At 34.1% G+C, this 20,087-nt stretch overlaps 1 protein-coding gene across 1 annotated transcript in view; it reads left to right on the top strand.

The window, feature by feature from the left end:
• Positions 1-4,481: 4,481 nt before the first annotated feature.
• The window catches only part of LOC120631659 (4-coumarate--CoA ligase 2-like), a 28,430-nt gene continuing 12,824 nt past the window's right edge, over positions 4,482-20,087 (top strand). The window contains exon 1 of the mRNA XM_039901325.1: positions 4,482-4,747. Coding sequence (XP_039757259.1) covers positions 4,556-4,747 — 192 coding nt within the window. The 5' untranslated portion in view covers positions 4,482-4,555. The remainder of the gene's footprint in view (positions 4,748-20,087) is intronic.

Below are 20,087 nucleotides of genomic sequence, written 5' to 3'. Positions count from 1 at the left end.
AATATCTTGGACTGCATCCCAACTTACCTTCAAGTGAGTTTGCAGTGAATGGCTATCTTGTAGTAAAGTTTTCGACGTCATCGTACTTTTATAGCCGTATCTTAATATATCAGTGGTATTTAATAAGGTAGTTAGGGCAATAAAGACCAATCCTTATTGAAAGTCTTAATTTTATAGTATTTTTTTTGTAATCACTTAAGTTTAAGTACACTTTGCGATTATATCTACTTACAAATAATTATTAAGTCTGTTGACTAGTTAATTAAGTTAATATAAATTTTATTGTTATATCTTATACAAAATAATGTGTGTTAAGTGATTGATGAGAAAAAATAAATTTTGTTACGGGATTTTATTTGGAGTTTTATTTTGTTAAGAGCATTGATGGACGTGCCCAGATCTGCTAGACAATTAAATTTGGTACTTACAAACAAACGTCAAATATTGCTGACCGTAAATATCTAGCCTTCACGGACGTCTACTCGCTTGATAATATATTTCTTGCTATTTTGATTAATACCTAACGTGGTGTGTAATCTACACCTAAGAATACTGAGGTGATCCCGGGAAACGTTCTAAGTTCCCGTTCTAAATCTCACTGCATCACGTCCTACCGTGCTATGGGAACATGCCACTTCTGCGTGCCACCGTGTCAATCCGGCACGTCGATACCGCAACGTGGCACTCACTTCTGAGCGCCTAGTATGAAATTATTCAACTAGTTTATTTTTTCGTACCTGTCTTATTATTGTTACTTTTCAGTGCAAAACATATTCGAATTGTTCAGAAAATAATAAATACACACAAAGAAAATATCTTTTTATTTTGTTTGTTTTTATTTTTTTAGGGCACTTGTTTGTTTATATTTATAAAAATTCTTACTACACACTGAAAAGTAATGAAATTTCATAAGTATTTATTTTAATAATTAAGTTTAATTTCGATGACGTGTGGTGTATTAATAGGTATTGATTTCAACAACTCATTAAGTGGTCGCATCTGTTTTTAAATTGCTTTATCTTTGATCTAATTCGAGTGTATCGTTAGCTTTCGTAAGAGTTCACGTATATCACAATAGTTGTCGTTACTAAATTTTGTACCATTTTTAAAGTATAGAAGAGCGTGTCTAATGTTTATAACTATATGTATAGTTGAAGTCGTTGTATCTTACCCTCAAGGCTCACTGTGCTGACATGCTTTTTTACGCAGCAACGTCACACTGGCACTTGCTCTTGTCCAGAAAACCAATATTCCACGCGGTCAATGTCGCTGAAAAATACTAGCCGCACAATGTACATAAATGTAAACAGTTTAATTTTAAGTATTGCAACCTTGAATCATTGTATTCGCATGTTGAGGTTACAAATCTTGTTACCTACGTAATTAATCAATAATTGAGTGACGAGTATGAGGATAAAAAATGAATGGCAAGTAATAATTAAGGCTTGTGTAAATGGCGGAGGTAAATAGAGTGGATTATGAAAACTGCATTGTTTTTTTTTTATCGCTGACAAGTTATGATCTCACCTGCTTCCGTATTTTGTAACTTCTGTTACCTATCATCTCAATGACAAAATCGCAAATAAACAAACAAAGTCAAACCTATACACACTACGTTTACGTTTGCAAGTCAAAAATGATGAAAAATATTATCATAATCGTCATATCAATCCATTACCGGCCTACTACAGGGCACGGGACTCTTAGTACAATATGGGGGGGGGGGGGGGGGTATTATTAGGTACCTACTTAAAACGCACATAACTTAGACAAGTTAGAAGTGCGTGCTGGGATTCGAACTCGCTCCCCCGAAAGTGAAGTCGAGCTCATACCGAATGCGCTGTCACCGTTGTATAATAAATATTAAAAATAAATATAAATAATAATATTATGAAAGTAAATACTTGATTTAAAATTATATTGGGCACAAATCTCTAAACAAAATTAATCGAGAAGTCTATCGGCCTAAGTTAATAATTAAATTGATCCAAAATAATTACATGGCAAATTGAATTTATAACTGTAATTTTCTTAAATATGAACCATGGTACGGAACCTTCCGTGTCCAACTCGCCCTTAGCCGGGCGAGTTTTTATCCTTGGCTATTTGCGATCAGTCATAAATGTCGCTAGTTTTGACGGCCGATTGACGCAGTGGGTACTGACTCTGCTTTCTTAGCGCAAAGTCGTGGGTTCGATTCCCGCAACTGTAAATCGAATTTTTGTGTGATGAACATTAATATTTTTCAACGTCGGGGTGTTTATCTGTGTATGATAAGTATTTTTGTATATTATTCATAGAAATATTCATCAGTCATCTTAGTACCCATAACATAAGCTAAGTTTACTTTGGGGCTAGATGGCGATGTGTGTAAGTATTGTAAAAAAAAAGAGTGGGTCTTATCCTAATAATATTATAAACTTTAAAGTGTGGATGATCGTTACTCAATCATGCAAAAACGGCTGAATGGATTTGGATGAAATGGCATGCATGTAGCCTTTGACATGGAAAAGAACATAGGCTAACTTTTATCCCGGGAAATAAGAGAGTTCCCGTGCAAATAAAAAACCCTTAATCCACGCGAACGAAGTCGCGGGCATCAGCTAGTGTTAAATAAGTTTTATTCTGAAAATTGGACTGGAATATTGAATTGGAAAGAAGCGTTCTGTGTAATGTTCGCATTTAGCCAATTTTTAAATCAAAGTAAATAGTACTTTGATTTAAAAATTGGCAATGCTTCGATAAAGCGTTATCTGGCATAGTTTAGGACATAGATAAATTAATAGTGGAATTATATCTGCGTGAAGATTTTATATCTGTGGAGATGCGGACGATAGGCTTGCATTAAATTCTTCGGTGACTAAATTCATTTTTTATTCCTCCGGATAAGTGATGATGCAGTGTAGGTATAATGCTAGCGGGCAAACTTGTAATTTAATAATAATGACACAGCATTGACTGTCGTGAAGCTGCCGTAGACATTATTTCACTGACCCAGTAAACAAAATCAATATCTACCCAAAAACCCCGGGCAAGGGTGAGGTTAACACGCATAGCGTGTTTATTACTCTACAAGTAGATATAATTGTAAAGATTGTATCACACCATCCATCAAAAGCTGTTAATGAATAGTTAATTCATTAACAGCCCACAAGCGTCCACTGCCTTTCCAAGAGAGCGCCACCACACACTGTCTTCCGCTTTTCTCATCCAGCCGCTTCCAGCCACCATTTTGAGGTCATCTGTCTAGTGCGCAGGAGGTCGTCCCACACTGCGCTTACCGATTCGCGGTCTCCACTCCAGAACACGTCTGCCCAACGGCCATCGGTCCTACGACAGACATGACCCGCCCACTGCCACTTCAACTTGCTTATCCTTTGATCTATGTCGGTGACCTTGGTTCTTCTACGGATTTCGTTGTTGCAAATTCTATCCCAAAGAGAGACCCCCAATATAGCTCGCTCAATAGCAACATTAAATTTATGGATCAGGTCGAATGTCAGTGTCCATGTCTCCGCTCCATATGTCATTACAGGCAGGACACACTCGTCTTTAAGCATTAGGGTTTCGGCGAAACGAAGACTTGACGCATTTTAAAAAAATCATTATACATAACATAACAGTCGAATTAGAGAAATGGTTATAATTTCAAATTTATAGGTAGGTACTAGGTAATAATAAGGCTGAAGAGGTTTTTTTTATCTCTACTACAACAGTCGGATTTGAAAAATCTTTTTAGCATTTCATAGTCCGATTTGGAAGACGGCTATATAGATTTTTAATATTGATTATAATCCGTACTAATATAAATGCGAAATCGTGACGCGTTTGTTTGTTTCTTTGTCCTTACTTCACTCTCTAACCAATTGACTTAATTTTTTTATAGAGTTCGTTGAAAAAACGAAGGGTAACATGCTACTTTAATCTCATGAAAACGAATGGTCCGGACGGGATTTGTAAAAAATCGTTATAAACGAAAGCGAAGAACGTAGGCAAAAGCTAGTTTTTAAAGAATACCTAATTAATATATGAAAGTTCACAAGAATGCCCGTCATTTTTTATGTTAGGTACATCGATAAAATTTGGTATTTACACGTTCTAAATTTTTTACAAGCTTTTTGCATAAATCGGGAATCAGATATAGCATACTGAAAAAAAGCATTACAAATTGGATCCATAAAATAATAACTGTTTATTACATTTTAATTTAAAACAAATAAAAATAAAAAATATATACTTTTACAAATTTAAGAATTTATTTGAAATTGCGACAACTCAACTACGTAGTTGTAGTAAAAAATATATGTACTATACGTATAGTACCTACATATATATATATCATACTTTCACAACAAAAAGCTGGGTTTTTTTTACACAATTCCACTTCAGAACTCTAAAAATCGCGCGAAATGAACCGCGATATTGACTGCTAATTTGCAGCATTGTATCAGTTTGCGGAACGCTTCCGCGGTTTCGCCACATCGATGATCATACCTACGGGCGGCCGTTCAGTTATTTTCGTGTATCGCTAGAGAACGCGCGCGATTTTCCGAGCATGGCGCGAAATCTGTGTTTACGTCAAATCAGGGAGTTGAAATCTCTAAGGAAGTTTTCCACAAGTGTTGCGTCGAGGAAAAATGAGGAGTTCATCATCAAATCGCCCCTTGGCGAAGTGGAAGTACCAAAAATGAGGTTTTTGGATCGCGTTTGGAAGTATTCCGCGGGTTTTCAGGATCATGTAGCTGTGGTGAGTTAATGAAAAAGGAAAAGGAAAATATAATATAATATATCATATCTCAAATAGAAGTAAGATTAATTTAGATATAATGGTTTTTGAAATATTTGATGCTTAATTTAGGTATATATCAAATAATTGTAGAATATACAAACAAGGTTATAAGTAGGTATAATAGATAGGTATTTGCATAAGCAAATAAATGGTTAAACGTAAGGAACCAAATGAAATATCATAAAATAAATTAATTTTATAATTATTTTAAATATTTTATTATTTTAGTTAATTTATGTTGTAAATCGTAGTAAAATAAAGTGATGCGTACCCACTTTCTATTGAATTCATACCAATTTGAATAAGTAGTTTTTTTTATAGAAAAAAAAAACGCTCATTTATTTTGATGTTTGAAGAAATTACAGCTCAAATAATTGAAGAAAAGGGACTTATAAAATACATAGATCAAAATAAATCTGAATATGTCATCGTCATCATCATATCAACCTATTACCGGCCCAATATAGGGCACGGGTAAATAGCTAAAGTAGGTATGTAATTCATCTTGTATAAATGTATCTGTAGTTTATTCCACTCCTCATTCGATTGCAGCTTCCCTCTATTTCCCGTGGTGTAAACTAGACTGGGACCCCTCTATTTTTTATTAAACACACCTTGTTACGTAAAGTAGGTACTTTATACTACATAAATACACATATGAACTTCTACGTAATATATATGTAACCTAAAGAATTATGAAGTAATTTCCTTACTCCTTTAACCTTTACTTACTTTTGAAATTCATTATTACAAGAACTAAGTAGATTAGGTATAGGTAGCCGTTACTTTGCGGAATTCCATGATAAACATGTTTGCTATACTAAAATACTCTGTTTGAATCTGTATGGTGTAATTTTTGATTTAACCAATCTTTATATTCCTAACGAAACAGATCTACTGCAATGTACTCTCTAAACAATAGTAGTAGGTAGGTGCGTTTCACTCTGGCAAAAGATAAATAAAAATAATAAATCAGACATATAAATACATAAGGAATTGAAGAAATGTGACAGAAATGTTCATTGTGAAGTCAATATCTCGTAAGGATGGAAGATCTGTTTGGTGTGGAGTATAAAGATTAAAGAAATCATAAATTACTCCATACAGATTCTCCTGCTTTTCGCGGAGTATTGCAAATTAAGCTTAATATTCTTAAAAAAATAAATATTAGAACTAGATCAGTTAATGACTTGCAAATTACAAGCACTTAAACATATCATCAATAGAGACTTGTTTGCAATTTCTTAAGTAGGTTGGTCCTTCACAGCAACGAGTTGTCATAAAGTAGTACCTAGTCGTAACTAACTGGTTCATTAGCTGGCATTATCAACCTACGTAAGAAAATTGTATCACACCAGCGGTCGCACGCGACTTCGTCCACGTATAAGTCAACAAATGCAGTCGCGGACTTTTTTTTAGACCTTTTAACTGGGAGCAACTTTGTCATACACGGTTTTATCGAAACCGTTTACGAAACGTAGCGGAAACTCTCAAAATGAAAAAAAAATCTTTATACTCCTATTGGTCTTAGCGTAATGAGTAGCCTCCTCGATAGATGAGTTTTCAAATCAACCAGTAGTTCCTAAGGTCATAGGTAGGTAGGTAGGTAGGTTAGGTATATAAATAAACAAACAAACTCTTCATCTTCAGATAAATGCTGATAAATAAGGTTTAAAGAACTTAAGCTATTAATAATCTATGGAGATCTTTATAGCGAAAAAATTATATGTTTCTAGTTGCCCACGTTCTTGTTGCGGGTTTATAATGTAAACATTGTGTGTTACTCTGTCCTTTTAACTTACTCCATGCTAAAAATCAAGTTCATTTGTTGCCTAGTTAGGACGTGAAGTTAGAGCAAACATGCAAACAAAACTTTCGCATTTAGAAAATTAGTAAAGATTCTTGACCATATTTCTGACTAAATGGATACACAATTGAGTTTTACACAATTCAGTAAGATTTTCTGTATAGAAAATAAAGTTCATAGTTACCTCTAACCAAAACTTATAGATGGTATATATTTCATCGTTATTTATAAAATTTAGGATAAAAAATAAAATAAATAAAATAAATATGTAGACATTAATGTCTAAATATGTAGACATTACTGAGTATTTTAGTTTTTTTAATTTAACAAGCGTTACTTTGTGGAATTCCATGATATACAATGAACATAAGTTCAATTTGTTATTATCCGTGAAAATCAAGTAAAATTTATAATTTCTTCAATCTCTATACTTCAGACCAAACAGATATTTCAAAATGTACTCTCTACGCACGTTTCGCTTTTACACTGCAGCAAACTCAGGAGATGTTGACTTTACAATGAATAATTGCTAAGCTAAGACGTTGTCTTTACAATGTTTATCACTGAATTTATTATAGGTAGATGTTACCTATGACCCTATCTAAAATTGTGACGACTTTTAGACTATCTTTGGTATCTTCATTTACTCGTAGGCACATACAGTGCATAGGAATATCTCATATAAAATTTACACGAGAGTTTAACTTATTGATTGTAAGATGCTTGAAAGAAATCAGTTCTGCTTAACGTAAGCAGCAGTTTCTTTGTAAAATCTGTCTTCAGATTCGGAACTGGTGGTAGAGTCCTAACCAACCGTTGCTTCACTTGTAACAAAAAATTCACAACAAATTTCAAGATTGTGTATCTCACAAAATAATTGCACTATACTTAGTTCCTATTTTAAAGTTACCCTGGCTTTTTAAGTTAGCAAACACAGACAGAAGGATATTCCTATGAACAATGAAACTATTACTTAGTTTTAAGGATATTCCAAAACAGACATGCGTCAAAGATAAAAGTGGTTTGTGCCAGTCTTATTTTCGTCGAAAAGTATTATAGGTACGTAGGTACGATATGTTAGTAAATTGTTTTGTTTTTTTTTGCGTACCTACTAACGTTCGGCACCTCATTAAATAATTGACACAAGGTTCCCAATGTCACCGAATAATAAATACTAAATCGGATATCGTGCGTAATCAAGAAACTATTTTATTTGGCAGTAGGTGCAAAGTTCAAAACTTTCTAAGCCAGAATTTGCATGAGTTTTCAATTAAGTAACTCCTTACTTAGATTGTGTTACAAAACGCCTAAATGGCCTAAGAACAGCCAACGTGTTTTTCATTAGGTAATTGAAAAATCGAATAAAGCTCTAATCATTTGCGGATGACCTTGACGCTTCAGAAGCGGTTGTCATTCGCATCTTCAGTAGTAATGAAAATGCGTTACGCCACGCTCTAGCTACAAACAAAAAAAGCGACGGGAATTGTATGTTTTCCCATATAACAATATAAAATCTTACAAGTCAGGTTTAAATTATGAATGAATGAATGAATACACTTTTATTGTACATCAAAGAAAAAAAGTAGTTACAGAGTTATAAATACATATCAAGAGAGTACAATTTGGTGGCCTTATCGCTACATAGCGATTTCTTCCAGGCAACCAATGGCGTAAAAGGAAAAAACATAGAAAAGAGGTAGGTGGTGCAATAAATAATATTTAAAATTATACAAATATATAGATAAATAAAATATATAAATAAAATTATATAATTAACAATCCCGCGAGACTGTTAAAATACATTTTCCAGGATGCAAGCTATATATAATGTGCTAAATTTGATCAAGATCGGTGCAGTAGATGGGCCGAATATAGTTTAAAGAAACCATTGATTTAATATTTTACTATCGTTTGTAAAAAAACAAACCACTAAATAAATAGACACTGTCGCATTTATAATATTACTTAGTACTTTTTTCATAAGTTACGTTTGACAAATCGCCTTTAAATTACCCCCTAAAAATATGTCATGATGGTTCTGAGATGGCGCAGACATTTGCCAATCAAACTTCTTATAAACAAATCTTACAAAAAAAAAAAACCAAAAAAAAAAAAAAATTTGATTGAATAATTTGTTCTCGGCTTACTATAAGTTTCTATGTCACCTTATTTAGAAGGTTACTGCTATCTTTTGTTATCTTAGCAAGTACGCACCTACCTACCTACGTATGTAACTATAGATAAAATAAGAAGTTCAAAATTCAATTGACCGTGTTTTATCAGGCCTTTGATAAAACAACATGAGCTCGCTAAAATCACATTTCTTTGTATTGCAATTATTATCTTGAGTAGTCACAATCAGACCTTGTCACCTGTGATAAGGAATAGATATAAAGTATAAGTTATCAGTAAGAGTATGAGTTAACACTTATCAGTTATCTCACATAAATAATTGCTAATCCAAATTGGCCTCTTTCTGTTAAACACACGCACAACTGTTATCGGGACGATAAAATGCATTATTTTATTGAGACTAAAGTACAAGTACCTATGATACGATTTTTGAAGTTTATCCTGACACGTAATTGAGTGTAATATTTTTGCGATTGTAATTTTATTACAACGCATTTAGCATAATATACGACATAATACTTCACAGGCGTAAGAGGTAGCTTATGTACTGTCTCTGAGATTTATCTGTGAAACTTGCCATAGTTTCTGGACCTTGGTTTCTAAGTTCGAGGCCGTGGGTTCGATTCCTACAACTAGAAAATGTTTGTGCGATAAAAATTAAGGCTTTTTTAGTGTTTGGATGTTTAACTGTATATTATTGGTATTTATGTATATTATTCATGAAAAAAATATATTCATCAGTCATCTTAGTATCCATAACATACATGGCAATGTGTGTATTGTCGTAGTATATTTATTTATTTTATTATTTTTATTTACTGACAGAAATCAAATAGTACAGCCACTAACATCACATGCAAAATTAAAATCATGTGACTCCTGCCACTATAAGATTCAATAGGATTCTCATAAGTAAAGCATAGAATGTTATGAATGCGTTTGTATAGAAAAATAAATTTTTCTTTTGATTTTACTTTTTTACCAGATGCGTCCTTCAACATTATTTCGTAATTCGGCTACACGTTGTATATTGAATAAGCTTGGGGTAAAATAACACGGAAATAAAGACAACACGGTCTCTAGCTGACAGGAAATACTGTGACCATATTTGAATAAGCAATAAATAAAATAAAATGATTAAAAAATTACACTATTCTTTCACTAGCTGCTGCATGCGTTCTTCCGCGTTTATTACAAACCGGTGGAAACAGTTTAGTTTCCTGGGATGAAAACTAACTAACTAACTCGATGCCGAAAATTAAGTTTTTTTTTTTGCTTAGTTTAGTCGTGAAGAAAGGACAAACAAAGACACAGTTTTGCATTTATAATTAGTCTAGATAGTTAGTCTGGATTAAAAATACATATTTCGGCTTAAAAGAAAAAAAATTGTGATGCCGGCCTCGAGGTTTTTTATTTGGCAGTTAATGTATTAACAGAGTCTTACAACCATCTTTGTTCAGGTATTGACCTACTCTCTCGTAAACGAGGTATATAGAGCTTAGTTCCGCCACTGGGATTCAATACACTTCTTTAAAAATATATCTAAAATCTATGACAAAAAAACCGATTATTTCTCAAGTACTGTAAGATTTATAAAAATTATTTTTGAGCTACATTTATGGGTCACTTAGCAAACTAATGGATTGTTTCTGTAATTTTATAGAGTGGGTAAATAACCAAACTTTTGATAACTATGAATTCATATTTGCCAGATATTTTATTAAATTGATTAGGATTTTATAAATAATTATTAATTAGTTAAAAGATAGTTTTCAAGAACAGAATAAAATTATATTTTATTAATAACCAATGTTCATGACATTAAGTTGGTGGGTATTTTGATATAAATACGACTACATTATCGATACACATGATATCTCCCGGTGTCTTAGTCGTTTATCACGGTATTTGATGGTATATGTTATTCTATATAAGTATTTGGGTGTTTTATAATCAAGAGGTGTATTGGGTAAAATATACTCTTTTCGATATAGTTCATTGTATTTTTCATGGATTGTAAAAGCAAAAATTTCTAACGAAAACCTAAAAGTGCCCGCTGAAAAAGTGAATCGTAATGAGTGCCAAATCCAAATAAAAATTCAATAAACTGTTTGTATAAGAAAAATGTAGAGTCAATGCTCTTCAGATGACAAGTAGGTAGGTATGTAGTAACAAACAATTGTTCAAAAGAGCCAAAGTTATTGACCTAGCCTAGAAGAATTTAATCATCAATTAATGAATCGGTGACCGCAGCTATTGGGTCCACCGAGCAATATAAATACCTACCTAGTTCCGATGATTGAGGCTCCCTTGAAAACAATTCTATCTAAACGATTACGTAATGCGTCCTTTGGAACAACAAAAATAAATTGAAATCACGACCTAATTATTATTTACTTGCTTCTGAGAACGATACAGCGGCCTTTAAAATTCAAAATTCATTTATTTTTAGTAGGCCTAGTTTATAAGCACTTTTGAAACGTTTAGTGACTCTACCACCCGGTTCGGAAGGCAGATTCTACCGAGAAGAGCCGGCAAGAAATTCAGTTGATTACTTTAGAATAAAAAAAAAAATATTACGACAGTACAGAAATCGCCAACAAGCCCCAAAATAGGCGTAGCTTGTGTTATAGGTACTGAGAAAACTGATGAATATTTTTATGAATAATCTATTAATTAATAAACGAAGCAAATACTTTGTACCCTTTTTACGAAAATTGCGCGGACGGAAGAGTATGAAATTTCTGACATTTAAATGAAGGAGATATATATAATAGAGTAGTGCAGAATGGTCATATATTTTTAATTATTCATAATACAGTCTAATGTTAAAAGAGGAACTAATTTCCTTGCCGGAACTGTCAGACATGACATTTTATAAGTTGTTATAAATCTATATAAATTCTTTTAATGAATTTTCAATCCGGATCCTGTTAAAATACGCCTAATTGTATTTGACTTTCCTTTTTTTCTAGAACAGAGCTGCCCACTACCTAACAATGCTAATCACGCGCGCAGGCGTATGTTTATAATGGGAATACACTCTCACTAACTGCTTTTGTTTATTGTTACTCAGGCCACATGCGTATAAAGTCTTTACACAAGTACTAAGGTAATGTCCAAACAGCGCCACTTGTTTAACTTAAACTCGACTTTAGAGTTAAGTTAATCTGTCGAATTTGTAAAGAGTTGTAAAATTTTGACGTTTGAGTCCTCCATACAAAATGATACGCTAACGTGCACGTGACGTAAGTTTAAATAAAACACATTTAGTGTACATACACTTCTGAGTATTGTGTTGTATCCTGTATTCACCACCTGAAATTATTATCATTTCCATATAATTGATTTGAAAAAGCACTAACTGAGAAAGAACTGAGATGGAGAAACTGTTGTTAACACACATGGATTTCCAATTAAAAAGTGTCCGGTGCAAGTGTAGACACACGTGGTCTTCATTTTGACGGCCGATTGGCGCAGTGGAGAGCGACCCTGCTTTCTGAGTCTAAGGCCGTGGGTTCGATTCCCACAACTGAAAATGTTTGAGTGATGAACAGGAATGTTTTTCAGTGTACCCATACACTTATACCTACTGTATTTTAAATGTATATTATTCATAAAAAAAATTATTTATCAGTCATCTTAGCACCCATAACACAATCTTACTTTGGGGCTAGATGGCGATGCGAGTTTGGCGTACTATATTTATTTATATTTATATAACTATTCAAAAGCTTTAGCGTAAATGTGATTAATCCACCAAAAAAAAACAAAAAAATGTTATTAATGTAATAGTAAAATTATTTAACGTTATTATTAATTAACTCGAAAGAAACAAAAAGGGCAAAAAAACATAAATTATCTTATCTAATATTCTAATTATAAAAAGCTTCGAAAAACATTATTGAATTGCAAATTTTTCATATTTCTTATTCTTAACCTTTCTCTACCAGTTTAAAAAAGGAACCCTAAAACGCACTTACAATGAAAAATAAAGAAAAATCAAACTAATCTTTTATAACATAACTCATCATATTATGTATATTACGTAAAGAATATCGATATAGCACTAATTCGCGATGACACTGTAACATCCGGGTACATTTACCTTGACCATGAGTTAACCTTCGTTAGTTAACTATGTGTTTAGTAATTTTTGCAGTCCATCAGACTTACGTACGCAGTTTTTTTTGCGAGCTATTTACAAGTAAATACATATTATATAGTTCATTATGTTCTTGAATATTAGAGATTTGTTACGTTTCATGATACATGTGCATGCTGTGTTTACGCGTTTTACGAAAGAACAAAAATGACTTGTCAATTTCATTTGCCATCTAAGTGCAAGATAGAAAATTTTGTCAATTAATAGAAGAACCGATTTCGGCGAATTCGATTAAATATTAAATACCAACTAAAATGTTAATAATTTTTTGCGTTAAACAAGCTTCAATACTATATAATGAAACTAGCTTTCAGTAGGATAAAAACATATTATAAAGTTTAGAAAATCCAAAAGTCCACGCCTCATAATCTCATTTTTCACTCACAAAAAGTACCTTAAACTTTTCACCGCATGCGGGCGCTGGAGCGAGTCATCTGGTTTTTTTTAAATATTTATAATATATTATTATTTACTAATTCATTTACCATTCTCGACGTAAAGCAACACAATAGCTCGCAAGCATTGTAAACGAACCCATTTTCATAAGAGACACGCTAAAGACTAAATTTTTTTTTTTTAGTTTTGTATTAATTGAAATTAAACGACATCCAATTGTTGCAACGATCCCAGAGATTTTAAATGGCAGCTGCGAATATGAAGCTTTTTTTTTTTTAAAAAAAAACTTCGATACGTTTCTTCGAAATTTTTACGGTCGTGAGAGATCCATACAGTCAGACATTCGGACGTCCTCAAATATTCTTGTAATTTAATTTTGTTTCAATCATTCTTTCCGAAGATATGAATTAAATCTCCATCAAGTTTGATTGGAGCCAAGTAGACAAAAGCCAACGAACATAGATTATTAATGTTAACAAAATTTAACACAAATGTTTTCGAGAGAGAAGCGGTGATAGCGCAGTGGGTAGGAGCTCGACTTCACTTTCGGGCGGCCGAGTTCGAATCCCAGCACGCACGTCTAACTTTTCTAAGTTATGTGCGTTTTAAGTAATTAAAATATCACGTTCTTCAACGGTGAAGGAAAAAACCGTGAGGAAACCTGCATGCCTGTGAGTTCACAAGAAGACACATACTCAAGGTTTGTGGTATTTATATCGATTATCTCGAATCGGTGAAGATTTAAAGGAGTTTTATAGAGAGCGCCGAAAACACACACGCTTGTTATTTTTCATAACTTTTAACAAATGTGTAAGTAATATTTTCAGGGTTCTAAAATTTTGTTATATCGCCGGTAGAAACAAAACTGGGTTACGTTAGTATCGCAGTATTAATTCTTATTCACATTATCCTTACGATGACGACGGTGACGATGGCCATAATCCAAATTCAAAAATGTTTTATTTATATACTTAGGCACAGGCACTTATGAAGCGTTGATACATTGAAAATGTTAACACTAATGTTAGGTGATGGTGATAACTGCATTCGTTAACTTAAAACTAAACCAGGGAGCGTTTGGAACCCTCCTAGGGTTCCAAACGCTCCCTGGTTTAAGAAGTGCCCAAAAAAAACTTAGCCACGGTTTTTTTTGTTATCACCATCTTACAGTCGAGTTAATGTTTAGCCATGAAGTAAGAGCAGTTCATACCCAAGCTTTTTCATACATTTAATCCTTGATATTATAATAGGTTTTTTAAGGTGAACTATGGCAATTTCAAATCCAAGATGGCCGCCACAAAAAAAATTGCGAATAATATTTTTTCCCGCCCTCCGAGTAGAACAGTGTACACTTTTTTGATAACTTTTTTGGGTTTAATTTTTTAATTTATATATCAAGCTGTGGATGGACGATGATTTTAAATTTACTGCCTTGTGACCAGCAGTAGACTTTTTTAATGTTTATAGTTATTGTTGTTGTTACTGTTTGTTGTTACTGTTATAATGACAATCATCCCGTTCCGCATTCGCACTGAGTCAACCTACGCCAATCTATACGAGTTCATTTTACTGGCACGCCTTCAATATTTTTATCGAGTCAGTGTACCCAAATGACCTTCCTACACTTTCGCTAGCAGTCAATGACCACCGTACAATGTAGAGGCGTGACCTTGGTAGGTATATATATAGTCTCATTTGTTATGGGCATATTGTTCATGGGTTCACGAGAGGTGAGAGATTTATCCTCATCCTCTGTCCCACTTCTGAGCTTACGCGTACTCTTTCAGGAGAGAGAGAGAGATAAGACTTGTGTCCCTCCGCGATGTTCCTATGCGGTAAAGCCTGAACGAATATTAGTAATAGCAGAAGTTATAATAACCGGGCTGGTATATATTTTATCATCATCATATAAACCCATTTGCGGCCCACTACAGAATATAGGTCCCCCCCAATGGGCTTAGGCCGTAGTCCACCACGGGCACTGGTCCAGTGCGGATTGGTGGACTCCACACGCTTTTGAGAACTCTATGGAGAACTCTCAGGCATGCATCATTCGGGTTTCCTCACTTTGTTTTCCTTCACTGTTAAAGCAAGTGATATTTTAATTACTAAAAACGCGCATAACTCAGAAAAGTTATATTTGCTTGCTGGGATTCCGACTCGGCCTCCCGAAAGTGAAGTCGAACTCCTACCCACTGGGCTATCACCGCTTTCCTATCTTAGAACATTAGAGGTAAATAATTGCTGTCAAATGTTAAATGGTATGAAGTGACTAACCGTTTGTTCGTGAAACCAGTCTAAAGTGGAGTGGTTTTTTATGCTTCAATATTAGTCGTGTACGGTTTCTGTATGTTTAAGATTCTGTGTTGCACCGTATGCACGGAACACGTCCTGCAACTTGCCGCATTGTGTCCATATACCTGATATGTAGGCGTTAAGCTTTATGTGCCTGTAATTATACCGGCGGCCGGAACACAGAATTGCAGAGATGCTGATCGGAGGCAAAAATAAGCTTGGCAATAATTATTTTATTGCCAAGCTTATTATAACTTCCTCGGTCGAGCTCTGCCACAAAAACTTCTACTTATACTGAACCCTTCCGGAAATGGTTTAACGTCCTGCCCAGAGAATCGAACCTAAGATCTCATTATCCCTCGATATCATAGTTTAACATGCTAACCACTAGATCAACGAGGCAGTACCATAAACAAGCAGTTTTGTTGCATGGCAACAAGCCACTATGTCGTTTCTGTTTGCTCGCTCGTTTCACTTTCCTTGAGTTGCCCCCATTCCGAATGCACGATAAGAAACTCCACTGCAAAAAGATGCCTTGCTAATACGACCAAGTAGGTACTTACCCCACTGATAAGGTTTCGCTTAGACCAAACAACGACCGATAACAATACGGGCGTGGTGGGGCTTAACGTCATCATAATCGTATTAATATACCGGTTTAATTATAATGTAATGTCATAGTATTCTACTTTTTATCGCCCATCGATCACAATGACTAGCAATATGAAGAATTATTCTTACCGGTTAATACAATACATGCAGTCGTGTTCTGGAGTGGGTGTTTAGTTGTAGGTAAAGACCGATGACCTTAAAAGAGCAGTGGGAAATAGCTGGCAATCGCAAATCTCCCAAATTTGAGTTATGGCATCGCCTTGAAGAAGATGTCGGAGAGTGGGTAAATAAGGAACGTATAGGATTTGTTGTATTCGCGCGCTCTTGAAAATACCAATGTCTGGTAATCGACGCAAAAATGCTGTAGATTGATCGTTTGGAAAAACACCATAATCTAAAATTACGAGTAAGTTTATTCTGAAAACAATTTAAGTATGGGAGTAATTATTCTAAAAGTAATTTTAGTTTATGAGTAATTTTAGCATGGTAGTAATTTTAGTCTTAATATTAAAATTAGTAATCCCTATCACTAGTAATGAAAAAATTTACTTACTAATGATTAAAATGAAATATATTTGTTCTAATATAATCATATCAGGTAAAAAGAAGACCTTCGGCTAGGTATAAAACCTGCGCCAAAAGGACTCGCCCTTCGTTTCATACTTTGAAATAAATAATGAGTAATATTTGACTCTCAGGTATGCAGGTTTCCTAACAAGTGATATATTAATTGATTAAAACGCACATAACATAGAAAAGTGAGAGGAGCTGGGATTAGAACTCGGTCCCCCGAAAGTAAAGTCAAAGTCAGACAATCTCCAGACTGATAGGTACCTATCACCGCTTCAGAGTTCTTCATAATGTTGTCTAAGTTGTGTGGAGTCCACCAATCCGCTCTATGCCGGTGTGGTGAACTTCGGCCTTATCTCCTTTTCATGGTGCAATTGATAAGCAATTTAACAAATGTGCTGATAATTAAAGAAGAAGAAATATGCACATGTTCATAACATTGTGTCGGTGTTTGGCTATGGACTCGAAAGATGCAAAATACCTCACGGTTTCTTAGTCATTATAACTACAAAAATAACTTGCGCGATATTCTCAGGTAGTCCACTATTTGCAATGTTTACCAAAGTTCTAGCTCTTATTGTATGAAACTCCACTTTTTGAATTGAGAGTTCTAAAATTACAAACAGTACACATTCGTATTTATAAATAAAGATAGACATGCCATTGCCCTGTTATCAATTTAGCGTTTTAGCACTCAACAATTTGATAAGGAAACATTTTTTATTTTTTTATACCGTACTATAGATACCAATGCGGATATGTTAAAAACCTTTATAGTCTACACGCGTTGATAATAGGGGGTAAGATCAATTTCGATTAGATTGTCCAAAGGCCAAGTACTATATGATCGATGCAACATTGTAAAAATAAATAAATAACAGTAGGTACTTTACTCCGGCTAAGATTATTGTGGGCTCTTCTTAGACCAGGGCGCGATTGGAACGCTCTTGGCTTCAGTTTAAAGTTAGTTAGTTTAGTTAGTTATCATCATCTCCTAACATTAATGGTAACATTATATATGTATGAACGCTTCATAAGTACCTGTGATAGTTTTACATAAATGAAACATTATTAAATTTTAATTTGAATATTGAAACATTTGTGTATCTGGGTGTTTATATAAACACCCAGATACACAAACGTTTTCCAGATCCGATGTAGACAGACATAGCTCGCAAACTGAAGATGGAAAAGCATAATTATAAGCGCGATAAAATGTACCCTATCACCGGAATATTTTTATTTGACGAGATAAAAGTATGCTGTCTTCACAATTGTAGCTACTTCTATTACAAATTTTGTCAAGATTGCTTCAGTTGTAGAGAGTATACGTAACATACAAACACAGAGCAGTTTGTATTTATAATAATAGTATGGATAAGACAGAAAGGACAGCAAACGCGGTTCTATTTCTGTGGAACAGACTCTCGCGGACAAGTATTGTTTACAGAGAGAGTGAAAAAAAAGGACATCTCAGTCGCCAACAGAGTTTGTCGAGGATTTTTATCAGCTTTTTTAACTTCTTTAGAGGCTTTTGGGTAGTGGGAGGCTTTGGCCGTGGCTAGTTACCACCCTACTGATGAAGATGTGCCGCTAAGCGATTTAGCGTTCCGGTGCGATGTCGCGTGGAAACCGATAAGGGGTATGACTACCATAGCCCGCTACCAGCTTAGACTGCATCATCCCGTACCACCAGGTGAGATTCCAGTCAAGGGCTAACTGGTAGTATAATAAAAAAAAAGGTCCAAAGTAAACTTTTGACACAGTTTAAAGCAGTTTTAAAAAAAATATTGTGCATTGCAAAGTTTTTTGAAAATCTCTATTTAGAGATTTTACTATATTTATACTTGTTTATTTATTACTTTTGTATGATTAATTAATTTGCTGATTCACATAATATTCAATGACAAGGCTATATTGACATGTTCTGAACCTTCAATTTTCTACTTCCAATTATTCTATTTAACAAATGAAAAAATTTATAAAATGTGAAAGTGATATTAATGAATTTAAATAGAATATAAAATGAAATAGAGAATATTTTAGATGAAATTGCGGAGTCCCAGGAACATTTTACTCTTTCATCAATAAATAATAACAAAAGTTTTACTTCAATCGCGCGTAAAGGTTACACGCACACACTTTTTTTTTATTACAAGCAAAACACACAGTTCGAAGATAGATTAGATTTTTTCTTAACGTGACTCTCTGTCACACTAAATTATACAATGTACCTGCGTTGAAACCTGATGTCAACTCCTTTCTCTCCGTTTAAGGTTGCAAAGCTTGTTCCAGTTTAGAAATTGTCCGACACAGTCAGACAGACTAAGCTAAACGGCCTTGCAGTCAGACTAAAATTCTATAAGCTGATTTCTAGTTAAGCTGCCTTTGAAGTGACATAGAGCAAGGATAGTTTTTTCACTACTTAATTTTTAGGTAATTCCACAGAATTAAGAACTTACAAAAACCGTGTACACAACTAATATTGAAGCACTACAAAAAAAGAGCTGTGCGATCGATATATAAACTTAGATCACGCGAATCCCTTCGTACCAAATTTAAAGAAACAGGTATACTTACAGTAGCCTCGCAATATATTTATAATAATATAAACAAAAAGTCGATATAAACAGTCGACACATTTAACAAATCATGGTTTCTACACGATTGTTGAATTCCTTAACCACAAGGCTGCTTGGAAGCAGGTCACTCCGCTCTCATCTGTCACAAAACAGAAAAATTCTAAAGATTGTTAAACTTTAAAATGATGTTGGAAAAGAGCAATTTGCTGAGTTTCTTGCAGGCTCTTTTCAGTGGAATCTGCCTTCCAAAACGGCGGTAGAGTCACTACAAACAGACTGACTTGACGTTTCAACGTGCTTATTAATTAGGCCTACTTGAAATAAATGAACTTTGATTTTTTTTTGAATTTTGAAAAACCACCCGATACCCCGTCCAAACCGTCAACGATAAAAATGCCTAAGTGGAAATTATTGCTCTAACCAGGTTGCTTCTTTAATAGTTTTAAATGACAATGTGAGATGGTGATAACAAAAATAACAAATAACTATCGGCTAAGATTGTTGTGGGCTTCTTCTGATGAGATCAGGACGCGTTTGGAACCCTCGTAGCTTTAGTTTTAAGTTGATGAATTTAGTTATCGCCATCAACTCACTTCTATGTCATATTTTACATGTAATGTACGCATCAAAAGTGCCATCTATGTGCCTATTTGAATAAAGAAATATTTGACTTTGACTTTGACCCCATTTTTGTAGTACACTTCCAACAATATTAAAGAAGCGATTCGTTTTGCGGCT

The sequence above is a fragment of the Pararge aegeria genome, chromosome 18 (genome assembly GCF_905163445.1).
Source record: "Pararge aegeria chromosome 18, ilParAegt1.1, whole genome shotgun sequence".
In the NCBI taxonomy this organism is placed as follows: Eukaryota; Metazoa; Arthropoda; class Insecta; order Lepidoptera; family Nymphalidae; genus Pararge; species Pararge aegeria.
The sequence above is the reverse complement of the archived record's forward strand: the minus strand, read 5'-3'. Positions and strand labels throughout refer to the sequence as shown.